This window comes from Delphinapterus leucas, chromosome 9 (assembly GCF_059928025.1).
Source record: "Delphinapterus leucas isolate spDelLeu-1000000601 "Yukka" chromosome 9, BTC_Dleu_Yukka2, whole genome shotgun sequence".
NCBI lineage: Eukaryota > Metazoa > Chordata > Mammalia > Artiodactyla > Monodontidae > Delphinapterus > Delphinapterus leucas.
This window is the reverse complement of record NC_143137.1, coordinates 45,471,391-45,487,185: the sequence shown is the minus strand read 5'-3', so window position 1 is coordinate 45,487,185 and position 15,795 is coordinate 45,471,391. Positions and strand designations below refer to the sequence as shown.

Genomic DNA, 15,795 nt, shown 5'->3' with positions numbered 1-15,795 from the left:
ACAAAGATAAAGAAAACATTTTTAAGCTTACAGTCCAGTACCTTGAAAAGTACAGTAGTGCAGTACAACAGCTGGCACACGGGCTGGCGTCGAGTGAGCAGGCAAGACGAGTTACTGACTGGAGGAGGGAGAGGAGGTGGGAGATGGTAGAGCTGAAGGATCGTCAGCAACAGGAGACGGAGGGCAAGCTGCAACTTCACTCACGCCTGACACGGATGGAACGCACGTTTGCATCTTTGAAAGTTCGCAACTTGAAGGTTCGTATGTAGGGGACTTACTGTAAAAGCTTTTCGATGATGTGTTTCAAAACTGCAACAATGATGAACAGAGCAAGAAAACTGAAAACCTCAGGTTGCACGGTAGAATCACTAAGGCTTTGTCTTATGTTGCTACAGGTTGCTAAAGTGCTGTTAACCCAGTAGATGCTGTAGGTCCACCTACTCCCTTGGAACCTGTGGTTATCTCAGTGCCTTCCCAGCTCGCCTTACCTCCCGAACCTGCTCAGTTGTGCAAGTCAGAGCTGCATGTGTCTTCCCCACCAGCCGAACCTATATTGGCTGCCCTGAGACATCATCAGGCTCCAGCACCAAAAGTGCAGGCAGTGGGCACTCACCAAGGAGCAGCGGTGCAGGCAGTGGGCACTCACCAAGGAGCAGCGGTGCAGGCAGTGGGCACTCACCAAGGAGCAGCGGTGCAGGCAGTGGGCACTCACCAAGGAGCAGCGGTGCAGGCAGTGGGCACTCACCAAGGAGCAGCCTGACTTCTCCCGGGGTTGCCAAGTTGTCTCCAGATACCTACCATCCCAGTGTCTCTCCTTCGAGCAGTGAGGAATGCTATGATGCTGATGGATTCCATCAAAGTGGTTCAACCCCAAAGCGTCTAATAGATTCCTCTAGATCTGCCTCGGTGCTGACACACACAGGAAACAGTCTAAAGCACCCAGGTTCCAAAGAATCACTTAATTCTCCCACATCCAATGGAACAAGTGACGCTGACCATGTCGATGCACATGATATGACTGACGATAAAGCGGAGGCAGGGTCCATGGATGAGCACGAGAGGTTATCACACATTTCTTATCACAAGTTAGGCTTGGAATGGATCTTACTAAGGTAGTTCTATCAACAATTACTCTTGAGAGAAGCCCTCTTCTAGAAATATATGCAAACTTTTTGCACATCCAGACCTGCCTCTGAGTATCTGTGACCAGAAGGATCCCAGGGACCAAATGGTTCAGGTGGTCAAATGGTAGCTCTCAGACTTTCATGCAGGAAGCAAAGGATCCGTTGCCAAAAAGCCACACAACTGCATTTTGGGTGAGACCTTGCAGCCTCATGAGGCACTGCCAAATGACACTGGAGAGAACAGAGAGCTAGTTTTAGAGGCACTAGTTTCTTGAAACAGTGTAACATTTGTGGCTGAGCAACTTTTCCGTCATCCACCCATCTCAGCCTTTTTTGCTGAGTGTTTTAACGAGAAGATGCAATCCAGCATTCGTATATGGACCAGATGAAAATTTCGTGGGATGTTGATTGGCGTGCACAACATAGGGCAGGGCTGTGCCTTGTGTCTAGACTATGACAACTGTTAACATTCTCACATTCCCCAGTGGTTATGGAAGGCTTGTCCTTACAGCGCCATGGGTGGAGCTAGGAAGAGAATGCACATATCAATTGTTCCCAAACGAGCTATATGCAAATATCGTCTCCCATGCTACTCCTGCACAGAATTACCACTAAGATTTTTTCTTCTCCAAATGACAGCTCTTTTTGCTCACTTGAAGGGAAATGGAATGGTGTAAAATATGCAAAATACTCAACAGGGGGTCATACAGTCTTTACAGAGACCAAGAAGTTGCTGGTAATCAGGAGGAAAGTAGGTTGGAAGAACAGAACAGAGTATGAATCCCACTGCCTCTGCAAGGCTGTCTCTCTCGACCTAAACATCAGAGACGTTGATGCGGCCATTGAAGCAAGGCACAAGCGAGAAGAAAGACAAAGAGCAGAAGCCTGAGGAAGGAATAGAGAGAAATTCAGTGGGGGTCTAGGTTATTCACGAAGATGGAGAGCGTTGGCTTTATGGCGAACCACTACTGAAACTTCTTGATGCTTCTAAGCATTAGATTGGGAAATGCAGCAGCCTTACTTCGGGAGAACCTGTTCACTCCCTTCTTGCAGCAGGTCCAATCTCAGGGATATAGGCAGACCTCAGAGAGATTGTGGGTTCGTTCCAGACCAGTGCAGTAAAGCGAGTCATACAAATTTTTGGTTTCCCAATGCATATGAGAGTTATGTTTACAGTATCCTGTAGTCTGTCAAGCATGCAGTAGCATTATGTCTAAAAAGCAATGTACACGTCTTAACTAGAAAATACTTTATTGCTAAAAATGCTGTCATCTGAACCTTCAGTGAGTTGTAATCTGTCTGCGATAATAACATCAAAGATCACTGATCACAGATCACCATAACAAATTTAATAATAATGGAAAAGTTTGAACTGCTTCGAGAATTACTCACATGAGACACAGAGACACAGAGAGAACAAATGCTGTTGGAAAAATGGCACCCATAGACTTGCTTGACACAGGGTTGCCATAAACCTTCAATTTGTAAAAAAAAAAAAAAAAAAAAACAAAACCACAGTATCTGTGAAGAGCGATAAAGTGAAGCCCAATAAAATGAGGTCTGCCTGTACTGGACTTTCCAGCACAGATGTACAAGTAAAGTGAAAGCATCCCTGTTTTCCTCTTCTGTGGCAGTTACAATTTTGACTTCAGTCCTGAAGAAAAACTTCAGGTTTTGAAAATGTCTGCTCCCTCCCCAAACCCCACACCCTGGGAAGCGTTTCTAAACCCCAGTCTCAAAGTCCGCGCTCCAGTACTGCTGTTGAGGTGTGCAACAGCTGTTTCCTAGTTTGTATAATCTTAGGATGTACGTCTATGTATAATACGCCTAATGCCAGATTTTTCAGAAATATTCCATCTGCTATAAATGATTCCTCTGAGTTGTTTTTAGAAAACTAGTTCCATGTATTAAAATCAAGTGCTGGTCTCACCTGTAATAACTTTAATTTTGGAATTGGACTATTATTAAATTGTGTCTAACCCTGGACTCCTGTTTAATTATACTCAGTGCTTCTTAAGGCTTCATAAATTTTTTAAAAAGGCAAATCAGTGCCTTACTGAACCGCTCACAGCCCTTCACTAGCAGTTCTTAGAGCAAAGCCCAGAATCCTTGCAAGGCCTCCTGGGTCCTGTGTGGTGCCATTCCCGCTGGCTCCCTATGCCCTATGCCTACCTTTCTGGGCTCCAGCAACTGGACCTCCTTCCGTGCCTTGAACCCTCCAGGATGTCTCCATATCTAGGTCTCCCCATGTGCCTTTAAAGTGCCACCATCAGGCACCCCTGGAAAGTGGCTGGATTCAGATGCGTGTAGATTGCGCGCCTCATTTGAGGGGTTTAGGTGCATTTGTTTTGTAGGGGCCTGGTGTGTAGGCCTGTCTGTGAGTGTGGAGGGGTGAGGTGGGCATGTTGGAACCTGAAATCCTCGAAGGCCCGGAGAGAGGAATTCCGGTGAGTGAGGACAAGAGCTGGCTCCTGTGTGGGCCTCTGCAGCTCTAACTCATTCTCTGTTCCTCTGCTCTTAGGTGGAAGGGGGCATCGGTGAACTGGAACGGCTCAGACCCCATCCTGTGACCCTCCATGTGGGTGAGCCCCATGGCTCCAGCACACATCACTGGGAGTGACGGCTGAGCCCTGGGCCTCAGGGACAAGTCTGGGCCAGCACCTGGGCCAGCACTGCTGCAGAAGCGTCCAGAACCTCCCTGCCTCTTCCATGAAGGGCCTGCCCAGGACTGTGCTGTGGACCCAGAGTGCTGCTGTGCAGCCCCTCCCAGCTGAGCGGTGACTGCCAAGGCCTGGAAGGAGGCTGGTGGGGCCTCTGCTGCCTTTTCTCTGCATCCCTCCCTCGCTCTCTGTGGGGCCGGCCCCTCGCCAAGCCTCTGATATGGTCGGCCCGGGACCCTGGGCACTCGTTATTTCTGATGGTTGGCTTTCTATAAAACAGGAGTCAAACCCATGCTGAGGGCCGAACCTCATTTGTTCTGTTGCCGCAAATGGAAGCATGAGGTCTGGCCGGCTCATGGCTGGGGCGGGGATGGTGATGGGTGGAGGGGCCCCAGAGCCCCGGAGACCTGTGGGCTAATCGTCACCTAACGAGGGTCTCTGCAGGCCAACCATGCCCTCTGGCCCACTGGTGTCCCTGGCTGGGCTTCTGGTTTGGCCTGGCTTCTGTGGATCAGCCCCAGGTCTAAGACACCAGGCTGCGAAAGCTGTGCCGACCTGGAGACACTCAGGCTCCCTGGGAGCCCATCTTGGGGCCGACCTGGATCTCTGCGAGGCCCCATGAGGACGGTCGTGTGGACCTGGAGGGCAGGCTACACCTGGCCAAGCAGATACGAGGAAAAGAACCTTTCAGGGAGGGACCTCCTGGCCAGGGAGAACAACGAGGTGAGGATGAGAAGAGGGACTGAGTGGGCCCCCGTGTGGCTGCAGTGGGGCGTGTGCGGAGAGAACTGGCTGAGCTGCTCCCGTGGGCAGAGCCTGTGGAGACCCTCGCATTCCAGACTGAGGGTAGGATAGGTGGGAAGGGGGAAAACTCCATAACCACTTGTGAAGGGAAAATTGTACTCGGAGCCTCCTTCGTTCCAACAATTTATATCCAACGGATTCCAAAAAGGAATACGAGCAAGTATAGAAACACAGTGGGAGGCTGGTGAAGAAGAAAGACCAGAGAGAGAGTTTTGTCAAAAACAGAAGCTGGGGGCCCCTCTGCAGTGGCTCCCAACGATGGACTGAGCGAGGGCGCCCAGTGGTAGGGCACGGCCTCCAGGAACCTCTGTCACCTGTCTGTCCACATGGGAGTCACATCATGGCGGAGCCACATCCAGGGCCCACCCTGCTGTGCCCCGTGGGTGCTTGGCTGGGACTCTGAGTGGGGCCCGCAGAGGTGGGTGTTTACACGTGGCGACCTGGGCACGCACTCCTCCCTCATGTGCCCTGACCCAGGGAGAATCGTAGTCACTGCACGGCAGCCAGTCCCCAGCCTCCGTGCACCCCCTTGGGCTCAGAACACAAGCAGCTCGGGGGCCGTGCTCCCCGGCAGTGCTGGCTAAAGGGAGACCCCCTCCTCTTTAAGGGCCAGGCATGGAGGGGGCAAAGCTGGCATTTGGTGGTGACAACTAAAGAGCCTGTTTTGTGCTCTCGTGAGCTGGGTGAGAAGAGCAGTGGTCGGACTGTGGGTCTTTGGGGAGCGGCAGGGAAGAGCTGGCAGAGGGCGCTTTGTCCGGGCCCCCGTGGAGTTTGCTGCGTGAACTCCAGTGGCCATTCACAGCAGGCGTCCAGCAGAAACGCTTCCTATATGTCCCTGAAATGTTTATGCGTTTGTTTTCCTTGGCCAGGATCGGGCCTCTCCAGCTGAGCGACCGGGTGGAGGAAGTCGGTTTCCCTGCAGTGGCCTTGTTTATCCGCCTGGGAAGGAAAAGTGTGTCTTTTCAATAAAACACTTAACCTCCTGACCAGGGTGCCATAGGCGGAGCTGGAGAAATCAAAATATTCCCAGCGTTGCTTGGGAAGACCAGTTGCAACAAATTACAAAAGCACTTTTCTAGAAGCCAAGACATAGGCACGTGTGCAGCAGGGCGTCCCTTGCCTGGGACTTTTCTGGGAAGGAAGACGAGCGAAGCCCAGCACCGCCCTCTCCCAGGTCCACAAGTCAGAATGAGCCCACGGTACCACTGCCAAACCTACCAGAATGAGATGCAGGCCCTGCTTCCTCACACGTGGTGCTCTCCTGGGCTGCGTGGTTTTCTAAGGAGACTGTGGGTAGTCTTCAGAGGGCCCAAAGCCCGCCCCGCCCCACCCCGCCGCCAAATTAAATTAAAATCTTTGTGTACATGTACAGTTGTGTAATTTTCTGGGGAGAGAGTCTACAGCCTACCTCATGGCCTTGATCTTGGAACAACACCCCTCTCTTTTCCCCCAGAAGGTCAAGAACCATATCCTAGGGTCGAGTGGCCTCTCACAGACTGAACCTGGGCTTGACTGTTCTCTCTCTCTGGCCGCCTCATGCACGGGGAAGCCAGTTTATTGAACACGCAGACCTCAGTGGGATGTGAGCAGGAAGCAGCTTTATTCTTTCTTATTGCAGTTGGCTCCCTGTATCCGTGGGTTCTGCAAACTATGGGATTTGAGCATCCTCGGAATTTGGTATCCTTGGTGCAGCCTGGAACCAATCCCCCTTGGAGACCGAGGGACGTCTGTATTTCCCCGTGGATTCTCTTTCTCTAGATGGTTCATTTCTTTGTCTCTGGATGAAAGAGTAAGCCAATTCCACTGCCCTTCCGGCAGTGTGAACGGAAGTTGCTGATGGCAAACACCCAACTCCACTCTCATCACTGGAAAGATCCTCCTCCCCCTGTTCTTGTGGGGGACCTCCCACCCATAGGGGCCTCTCCTGAGTCAGGTGACTCGTCCTCAAGCTGGTGCTAATGGGGGCTCCCAGCACCTGCCCCCATCCAGCTTCCGGTGGAGTCAACCTCCCTCCTCCCCTTTTAAAAAGACGGGGGTCTTCCTTCCACAGGATCCACATTTGAACCACGCAAAGCACCGACACGTCTTTGCCTCCCCAGTTCTGGAAGTCAGACCTTCCCACCTCATGCCGCCTGTCTGCCCAGCCACCCATCGGGAGCAGTGACATGTCCTCGTCCCCAGGTGGGAGTCAGGGATCGTCCCACACTGCAGGGCACACATGGCAGGCTTTCGAGGAGTTTTCTTGAAGCCTCCCTCGCTTGGCTTAAGGAGAGGAGATGCTCCACTAGGAGGCAGTGGGGAAGGGGATCCCAGCACACGGATGCCTCTCTCCAAGGAAGCCCTCACCAACTGCTGGCCTCTTCCACTGCCAGCCCAGTGCTTCCTCACCTTCTCGCGTGGCTAGAGGGCGTGATGGGTGCGCCAACCTTGGCAGGACCATTTCCACCCTCCTCTGTAAGTTCTACATGGTTGCAGCACAGGTAAGAAGAAGAGTTTCCAGTAGAGCTGCGAGAATTCCCTGGGGGCCAGAGCTGGGACAGGGCTCGGAGGGGCATTTGGGGAAATCCTAAGGTAGGGTTGCGTCCAGATTCCACCTGACTGCTCCCCAGGGTCTCCCGTGTCTGAGCCGGAAGGGAAGTCAGGGGCCGGGGCTGGGGCCTAACCCATCAGAGGCACTGCTGGTGGAAGAGGGGGCAGCAGTGGGCCCAGGCTTCTGGGAGGGCCGGGAGCGGTGAGGGGCAAGTCTTGGGAGCTCTGCCCTGGGGCTTGCGATTTTGTGGGGTGACAGTTTGGAAACTCAGAAGTCTTCCCCATAATGAAGAGGTAGCGAAGGAACAAGCAAGAGGAGTGCCGTATAGACACAAGGGAAGAAGCTGCATTGGGACCAGAGGGCCTGAGTTTAGTCCCGACTCACCACTTCCTGCCTGTGTAGCCGTGAGCACGTGACATAAGCTCTCTGGACCTCAGTTTCCTCATCGGCAAAATGAAATCCCCCACTTCCACCCCCGCAATAAGTCCGTAATGAGGATGAGGTGAGTCCATACAGTGTGAGCACGAGGAATAGGGCCTGCACATCACAAGGTCTTGGTAAGTGTTCGCTCTTAATATTTCCAGCATGGGCTAGAAGGGACTCCTCGGTGCAGCGTCTAACCTGGACCTTGAAGGGTTTCGACAGTGGAGAATTGGATGGAAGTTCATTCCAGCTGAAAGGAACGGTGAGAGCCAAGAGACCATCGAAGTCCAGGATGTCTTTTTGCCTCATCGGGGGCGACCCGAGAGTGGGAGGGTTAGGACAGGAGGCAGAGTCGGTGAAGGACTTAGACGGTGGGCCCTGAGGCTGGGACATTTCCTCCGGAGACAAGGACTGCTCAGAGCTTTCCTTCAGACCTCTCTCCTGGGCAGGGGAGTGGGTGTGCAGCAGAGGCAGGGGGCACATCGAGGGGCTACTGTAGTGCTCCCAGGGAGGACAGTACTAGTGGAGAGGCAAGGAGGGGATGGAGGTGACGCATGCTGATGACCTTTGCTACCAGCGGCCCCATGGACCATCCTCACTGGCCACTGATTCCTTTCGGGATCCTGACCCTTGCAGGAGGCAAGGAGGCTGCTGAGTCCTTTTGCAGGTATTTCTCTCCACCCACCAGAGTCCTCCTCGCTCCCTAATCACGCCCTAATCCTCACGGGGCTGTGGGAGCTGGAATTACCAGGCAAAAATGCCAGGCATTTGCGATAATGGGGATTGCTTAATGCAGGACGAGGGGTGGGCTGGCGGTGGGGGGGCGGGTGGCAGGCAGGCTGCGCTGGGTTTGTGGCGTACCCCTCCAGCGCCCACACGTTGCTGGGGATGCTGCTCCGGCAGACCTGCTCTGCATGACACAGGCAGCAGTACCCCCCTGGCTGGGCGCTCAGTCTGCCTTTCCGCCCCTCCTTCCAGGCCACTTCAGTGTCGTGGTGCTTCATCCCACTGTCCGGCCCACATTCCCACATCCTGTTCCCCAGGAAGTCACTGAAAGCCCTCTCTTTACAGATGGGGAAACTGACCAGATAGCAGTCTGTAGTTAAGAGCCCTCCTAGGACGTTTCTCCTTCACGGGGGCCTCTTGGAGACCAGACCACCAGCGTGGTCTTTGGATGGAAGGGAATACAGCTGATGGGGAGGCTGTACGGTGGGGGGATGATTCTAACCCGCCTCTAATCCCGTCTCCGCCTCTCCCTTCTCCAGCTCCATGTACTCCCCACTCCAGACCATAGCAGCTGCTTCCCTGGTGAGCCCCTCACTGCCCGAGGCCTTCACAGGTGCTGTTTGCTGCACCTGGGCCCCTGCCCTCCGGCTCCTCGTGTCCATCTGTCAAATACTACCTGTCCCTCAAGGTCTGTCTCTAAGGGCCCTCCTCTAGGAAGCCCTCCTAGATTACCTGGCTGAGTGCCCTTGATCAGCTCCTCTCTCACAAGCCCAGCTCCCAGTGAGTGGGTGCCGGTCACACAGCTACCGGTTTCCCCCTTTACTGTGTGTGTGTGTGTGTGTGTGTGTGTGTGTGTGTGGCAGGGGCCACCTGGTCTTCCCTCTCTCCCTTGTCCCCGCCACCAACCGGTACCAGTCCCATCATGGGGAGATGAAACTCAAGGTTCATTCCCCTCTTTGAAGAAGCCCCTTCAGGCCTACATCTGCCCCCTCCCTTCACCCCCTGCCCCACCTCCGGGCGTAAAGCCCCAGTCACTGGGTGTCTGACTGGGGAGGTGCTGCCTGAGGTCTCTAAACCGTTGAGTTGGCTGTGGTTTTGAGATTAAACCTGGCGCCTTTCCCGTGGCCTCTGATAAGGGTGATCCTGGGTGCTTATCTCGCAAGTTCTGTTTTAAGGCCTGCTGACATCTGCGAGGCTCAGCAAAGTCCCACCTCCCTGGGGAGTGGAGCCCTGGGGGATAAGTGCCAACCTCCCCTCCCCCATCTCCTTGTGCCCTGCTGGGCCACCCAGGGTAGGCACTCTCAGAGCACTGGGGACACTGGGCCCTGCCCCCTCTGCCCCACCCCTCCCCTGCCCTAGCACAGGGGCCGAAACTGAGGGGGTGCTATTAATAATTACATGAGGACAATTGTGTCAACAGACTGTGCTGTGTGTGGGAACCTTAGTCTAAGGAAGGATTGTTCCATTATTGATTGATCTCCTGGCACCCTATTCGCCGAACTCCTGGGCTCAGATCCTTCTTGGATTTTACTGGGGGCATAGGGCTCAGAGGAGGGAACTTGTATGGATGGGAGCAGTTAGGCAGGCTTCTTGGAGAGGGAGGATTGAAGCCTGACCCTGAAGGAGGGTAGGGAAGCAGGAGGGGCAGAGGCACTCCAGGCGGGATGGGCGGGGACAGAGCTGCCAGGGGAAGGGGCCTGGGGAGTCTGGGGTGCCAGGAAGATGGAGCATATTAGGGCTGGATCCTGAAGGGCTTTGCATGTCAAGCAAAGGAGACTGAGCTGCCTCTGTGAGCCCTGGGGAGCCATGGGGGGTTTCAGAGCAGGGCTGTTTTAGAAGACTCAGACTGCAACAGTGTGGAGGGCGGCTCAGAGAAAAGATGCCAACTTCTGAGCTAGGGCCATGGAGAGGAGGAGTAGGTGGGCGATACCCTGTGTTTTAGTGATTCAGCCTGGGGAGCAAGGTGGGACCCCATGGGCCTGGAGTCAAGGCCCCTCTCTCCCCTGCTTCCTGGAAGGCAGATCTCGGCCCTGAGTAACCATTCCCTCTGTGTGCTCCCCCGTCGGCAGTGGCGGCTGCAGCTCTCCCGGGAACAGTCTTTGCAAAACATCCCTAGCTCCTGATGAAGGCTTCCTCAGTCTCCTGCCTTGGCAAACCGTGAAGGAGGGGGCCTCAATGCGAGGAAGTGCCCGAGCCTTTGTTCTGGCCCCAGCCACGGCTAGACCCACTGCCCATTGTTTATAAAACTGTTGGTGACCTTGGGACCAGCTGGCTCCCTTGGGCCTGGCCACCTCCAAGTGCACATGGAAGACAGCCAGTCTGGCAAGATGGTTCTCAGCCCCTCGGTGGCCTTGGGGAGGGCTTCTGCCATGGGGTGCCTCGGGGCCCCATTTGTGTTCTCAGAGTCTGAAAGCCCCAGCTCTGGCCATCTGGGGTGTCGGTGGATTTTCTGGAAACTGCTCATCTCTTGAGGACCAGGAATTTCTCAGACAGGAAGGCAAAGAGAGCTCCCAGTCCCCGGTCCCAAGTTCATGCTTCCTCCACATCTGCTGCTGTCGGGGCCCTGGCTCTCCTGGACCTGTAGGTCAGAAGGCCCAAGTCTATGCACCTACTGTTCTCTCTCCAGGTTTGGGGGATCCTTGCTGCACCCACCATGAGGTGTGAGCTGTGAGAAAGGGGCCCGGACAGCTTGACTATTTGGGTTTAGATCTTAGCTCCAACGTCTCAGTTGTGTCACCTAAGTTACAAAACAAGCAGACAAAATTAAAACTTGTCTGAACCCCAGATTCCCTACCTGTAAAATGGGAATAATCATAGCCCGTGCCTCTGAAGGTTGGTGTGAGGAGTAAGTGCACAGTGCTTGGAACAGGGCCTAGCACCCAGTCTGGGCCCAGGGGTTGCTGGCTCTTTTACTGGGAGCTGGATGGGAGGCCACAGGAATTGGGGTGGGTCTGACTCGAGGCCCACTGGACCTTAGCCTGTCCGCTGACCGCTGGAGGTCAGTCCCTCTCCCTCTACCTTTCCAAACCCACCCCCAGGTGGCTGTCCCTCCTCTCCTTTCCCCAGCTCTTACCAGGCCCCATAGCTGCTCCTGAGTTAGATAGAGAAATGTCTTCCTCTCTGGTTGCCCCTGTAAGGCCCTCCCTCCCTCCCCACTCTAGGCTTTGGTCCCCTGTTTGTGAAATGAGGCAGCTGGGTGGTGTGGCCCTAGGCAGCTGGGCCCACACTCTCAGCAGGGACCACTCCTGAGTCGAGGGCTCCAGTGGCAGGCACCGTGGGCAGCACTTGATCATGTCCCTCAAACCTCCCGCTTCCAGGTGAGAAAACTGAGTCTCAGGGCACCAAGGCGCTTGGCCAGGGCCCCAGGCAGACTGATGGCAGGTGCCAAGCCTTCCTATTTGCTCTCCTGCTTCCTGGAAGGTTAAGCAGGGAGGAAGAGAGGGTGGGGCTTCCTGGAACCCCTCCTCTCCTATCTTCCCTTACTTCCTCCCCAGTCGCCAGCCCAGGCCTGAAATTCTGGGGGCTCTGGAAACATCTGCAAGTGTCCTGGTTTCTACACCGGCAAGCGATTGTGTGGGAGCCCAGCCTTTCCTTCAATTCAGGCTCCAGACTTCTCCCCTGGAGCAAACTGGAGAGAAGGATGGTTCAGAGCCCCCGTTTTGGCCCAGACCAGAAGGAAGCCTGGCTGGCCAAGACGGGAGCAGCCGTCCAGCTCCAGCGTCTCCGGCAAACCCCACTTCCTCTTGCCCCAACCCCTGATGGCTTTGGCAATTGCAGAAAACGCCAAGCACTTTTGTCTTTCTTCCCTGCTAACGCAGACACACTCTGGCTTTATTTATCTAAAGGTTTTCCATTTCCTTTTCTGGGAAGTCATCAGGGTCCTACACGTCCCTTCCATCACAAAGGAGGCTGGGAAGAGAGGGTGTGTCCTGTGTCACCCTGGGAAGAGCAAGTGAGGAACACTGGGGACCCAGTCCCCAGGTGACCCCACTGTGCTCTACCTGACCCCTCTTCAGGCCGAGATGACAACTCGGGTTGGCCTTTCGTAGGAACATCCCCGTTTACAGGTGAAGGGCCTCGGGAGGGGGCAGTGACTTCCCAAGGCCTCCTGGAACAAGGCTGACCAAGCCTCTCTTCCCCCTGGGTCCTGTCTGTGGCTGTACCCACAGTCATGTTCAGAGGCCTAACTGTCTGAGCTCCTCGCTCAGCCCCAGCTCCCGCCCGCACTGGCCTGGAGCTCTCTGAGGGCAGAGCCTCTCCACCCGCAGCATGGGTGCTCCCTGAGCAGGCAGGGCCCACGCCTCTCCCTCTGCACCAACCCGGACAGGAAGCAGAGATTCAGGCTGTGAGGAGAAGATAGACTCACGCAGGATGTCCCGGGCATGAGGTGGGGGGGGGCTACGCCATCCTACCTCCACCAGCCCCTCTCTGAGGGTCTGAGCCAGCAGTGGAGAGAGAGGCAGTGGGGAACCTCTCCACCTCTGCCGTGGCTGGAAGCCCACCCCATCCCATCTCCCCTTCTGCTTGGACTTTCCTCTCCCCAGACCACTTCTCTTCCTTTACATAAACAAATTTGTCTGCCATGTCCCCTCCTCCAGGAAGCCTCTCCTGATTATTGGGAAGAGGTGGGGCTCTTCCGCTGCCCACATAGCCACCTCACCCCTTCCTGAGGCTCAGGCCTGGGCCCTTAGCTGCCCTCCCCTGAACACTCAGGGCTGCATGGTGAAGCATCAGAACCCCAGGTTTCCCTCTGTTGTCAGGGGCCCTTGAGCCAGCTAGTGTCTGAGCCACTAGGTGGTGGAAGAATGGTCTCCTATGGTCATTGACCGTGGCGCTGGCCCAGGCTTGGCACAAGGAGCACTGTGTTATCTAAACTGTGAATGTCCATCAGGGATACACCCCATGGAGGTGCACAGGCTCAGTCCATCTCACAGAAAGGCCCACTGTGCCCCTAAAACACAGCCTGTTTCTCAAATCTCCTGATGGTAAGATCTGCTCGATCAGTTCCCTGGGCAGCCAGAATCAGGGAAAGGACTTTCTCCTGATGACAGACAGCTGTCTCTGTTGTCATAGAGTAAGAGTTGGTAAACACTTCTTTCTTTTCTTGCCATGGCTTACAGGAAGCTCAGACGGAAAGTGATATTCAATTGCAATCTCTCGCCCATATCATGAGAAGTTTCCTTCCTTTTCGTGTTTTTATTTTAACTAGATTGTGATCAGGAGTTTATTTTGGTAATTCAGCCCCTTGCTGTTCAGAGTCCTGAGACCAGTGGTCTTGAGACCAGCAGCATTGGCATCACGTGGGAGCTTGTTAGAAATGCAGAATCTTGGGCCCCACCCAGACCTACTGAAACAGAATCTGCATTTTAACAAGATCCCCAGGGGATTCATGTTCACATTAAAGTCTGAGAAGCACTGATGGAATCCTCAGATGCTCTGGGAACAGATATGAAAGGTATGTGAAATAAGACCAGTAATGATTCTCCCCTTTCCTACCCTGATTTCTCTACCAAAGAAATGTATCTTTGTTGCAGCCCTGCCCAAGCCTGACATACCAGCCCTGGCTGTGATTTTGGTCCTCAGTTGTGGTCTCTGGCAGGGTCAGGTCACTGAGGGGTGTGGGTTGTCATCTAGAGAATGAGGCAGGTGGAGGGCCTGTGCCCCAGGACAGGGGACCTTCCATAACTGTCTGTTCCCTCATGGACCAAGGGGTAATGGAATTGTCCTGATGTGATCTTGCTGAGTTTGGGCCCCCACTACGACCAGGATGAAGCAGGAGCACAGAGGGCAACAGAGACCTGGGGATGGCCCCTCTGAGAAGTGACAGCCCCTGAAAAATAGTCCTTATGTCCCCACTTCTCCAAAAAGCTGTCGCTGGTCGGTGTTGGGGGGCACACTTGGTCTGTGGCTCCGAAGGGCAGCACTGAGAAAGGTGGCAGCATTGCTGGGGGGTGACATATAAGGAGCTGCTCTCTAACCATAAGAGCTGCCCCACAATGAGCCGATAAGTGGTTCCCAGGGGGAACAGCAGCCACAGAGGGGATCATAGCTCTCTGGCAGGGATGATATTAAGGCGCTTTCTGGGTCTGATATGCAATCTTAGGCAGCCTAAACTGTATTTAGCCTCTTTCAGGCCTGGGCCTGGCTTGGACGGAGGCAGGATCGCCATGAGGGGACTGGCTTCCTGAGTTTAAGGCACTGCAGCCCCAAACCCCTCCGGCCCTGGCTCTTCAGAGGTCCCAGTGACGTCAGCCCGGAGAGGGGGTGGCGGGGGAACGAGCCCCGCCTTGTTCAAGCAGTGAGTCCCTGCCAGTCCACTGTGTGCCCACTCTGACAGTAGGGCCAAGGGCTAGGCTCAGACTAGCTCCCCGTGTATGACGTTGGGAAAGCCCCTTCAGCCCGTGGCCTCAGTTTGCCTTTGTGCAATAAGGTGTTAGTGACCTGAAGGCCCTCCTATCTTAATGGGCTAATCCTCAGGAGTTCGGAGGTGACCAGTCCTCGTGATGGGAGGGCCCTGGAGCGGACCGCGCGGGCACCCCGTGAGATGACTTCCTAGGGCTGACAGGCATACCTGTGAAACAATAGCACAAAGCGGGAGGCGTGTGTGCTGGGATGAGGCTGCCGGTGCTGGGGGGCTGGGGAGTTAGGGACTGGCTGGGCACAGGGGCCAAGGGCAGGGGGCCATGTCATCATTTTCTCATTAGGCAGGACAGCGATCTGCCTGTGTGAGATGATCTTGCTGGCCCTGTGGGCTCCAGGAATGTTGGCTTCACATGAATAGAATCCCCAGACTGGACCACAGAGGGAGGGGTCTCCGGTGGATGGGGAGAAGGGCAGCGGTGCCTACTTCCTCCCACCCTCCTAGACTCACCCCCACCGGCCCAGCCCACAGCATCACAACATCCTAGGAAGCCCAAGAGTGAAAGCGGGGTGCGGGGGGGGGTCCCGCAGTTTTCCTTGCCCATTCCTGCCCTGTGAGGGCCCAGCATCCCCCTCCTGACACCGGCTGGTAGGCTGGCAGACAGCTGGTTCCATTCACCTTTGAAAACTTTCCCGAGCTGCCCGGCACATTGAATCTACTCCCTACCTGGCTGCAAGAGGGCTGGGTCAGACCCAGTCCCCCTCCCCACCCAGGGTGGGCGGTCTCATCTGGAGATGAAGAGAGGCTAGATGTAGTCTTCCCAAGAGAGGACTCACAAAGCCATGGCGTCGCAGAAATGGCCTCCGCCGCGTTCCTCTTGCCCACGGCTCCCCCCCTCCACCGCTGAAATTCAGCTTCACGTTAAGGAGCTGAGGGAGGCTCCTGGATTATGAACAGCATGGGTGGCTGCAGCTCTGAGCGCTCAGAGGTGCCAGAGAGACCGTGCAGATGTCCCAGGGCTCAGGGTACGGGCAGCAGAGGCCACGGTGTACATGGCAGAGGGTTTCGGAGGTGCAGGGGTTGTGGCCATGATGCATATCTTTACCCTGTGTGTTTGCACGCATGTGTACATGTGAGGATGTGTGTGCACTTGCAGGTGTATATATT

At 55.0% G+C, this 15,795-nt stretch overlaps 1 protein-coding gene and 1 pseudogene across 2 annotated transcripts in view; both read left to right on the top strand.

Annotated features, from left to right (window-relative positions):
* MINDY4 (MINDY lysine 48 deubiquitinase 4) overlaps window positions 1–13,819 on the top strand; it is a 125,006-nt gene extending 111,187 nt beyond the window's left edge. For both annotated transcript variants that reach the window (XM_022583984.2, XM_089917546.1), the window contains exon 18: window positions 3,646–13,819. In XM_022583984.2, coding sequence (XP_022439692.2) covers window positions 3,646–3,694 — 49 coding nt within the window. In that variant the 3' untranslated portion in view covers window positions 3,695–13,819. The remainder of the gene's footprint in view (window positions 1–3,645) is intronic.
* LOC111179990 (oxysterol-binding protein-related protein 9-like) lies at window positions 369–3,639 on the top strand (annotated as a pseudogene).
* Window positions 13,820–15,795: the final 1,976 nt, after the last annotated feature.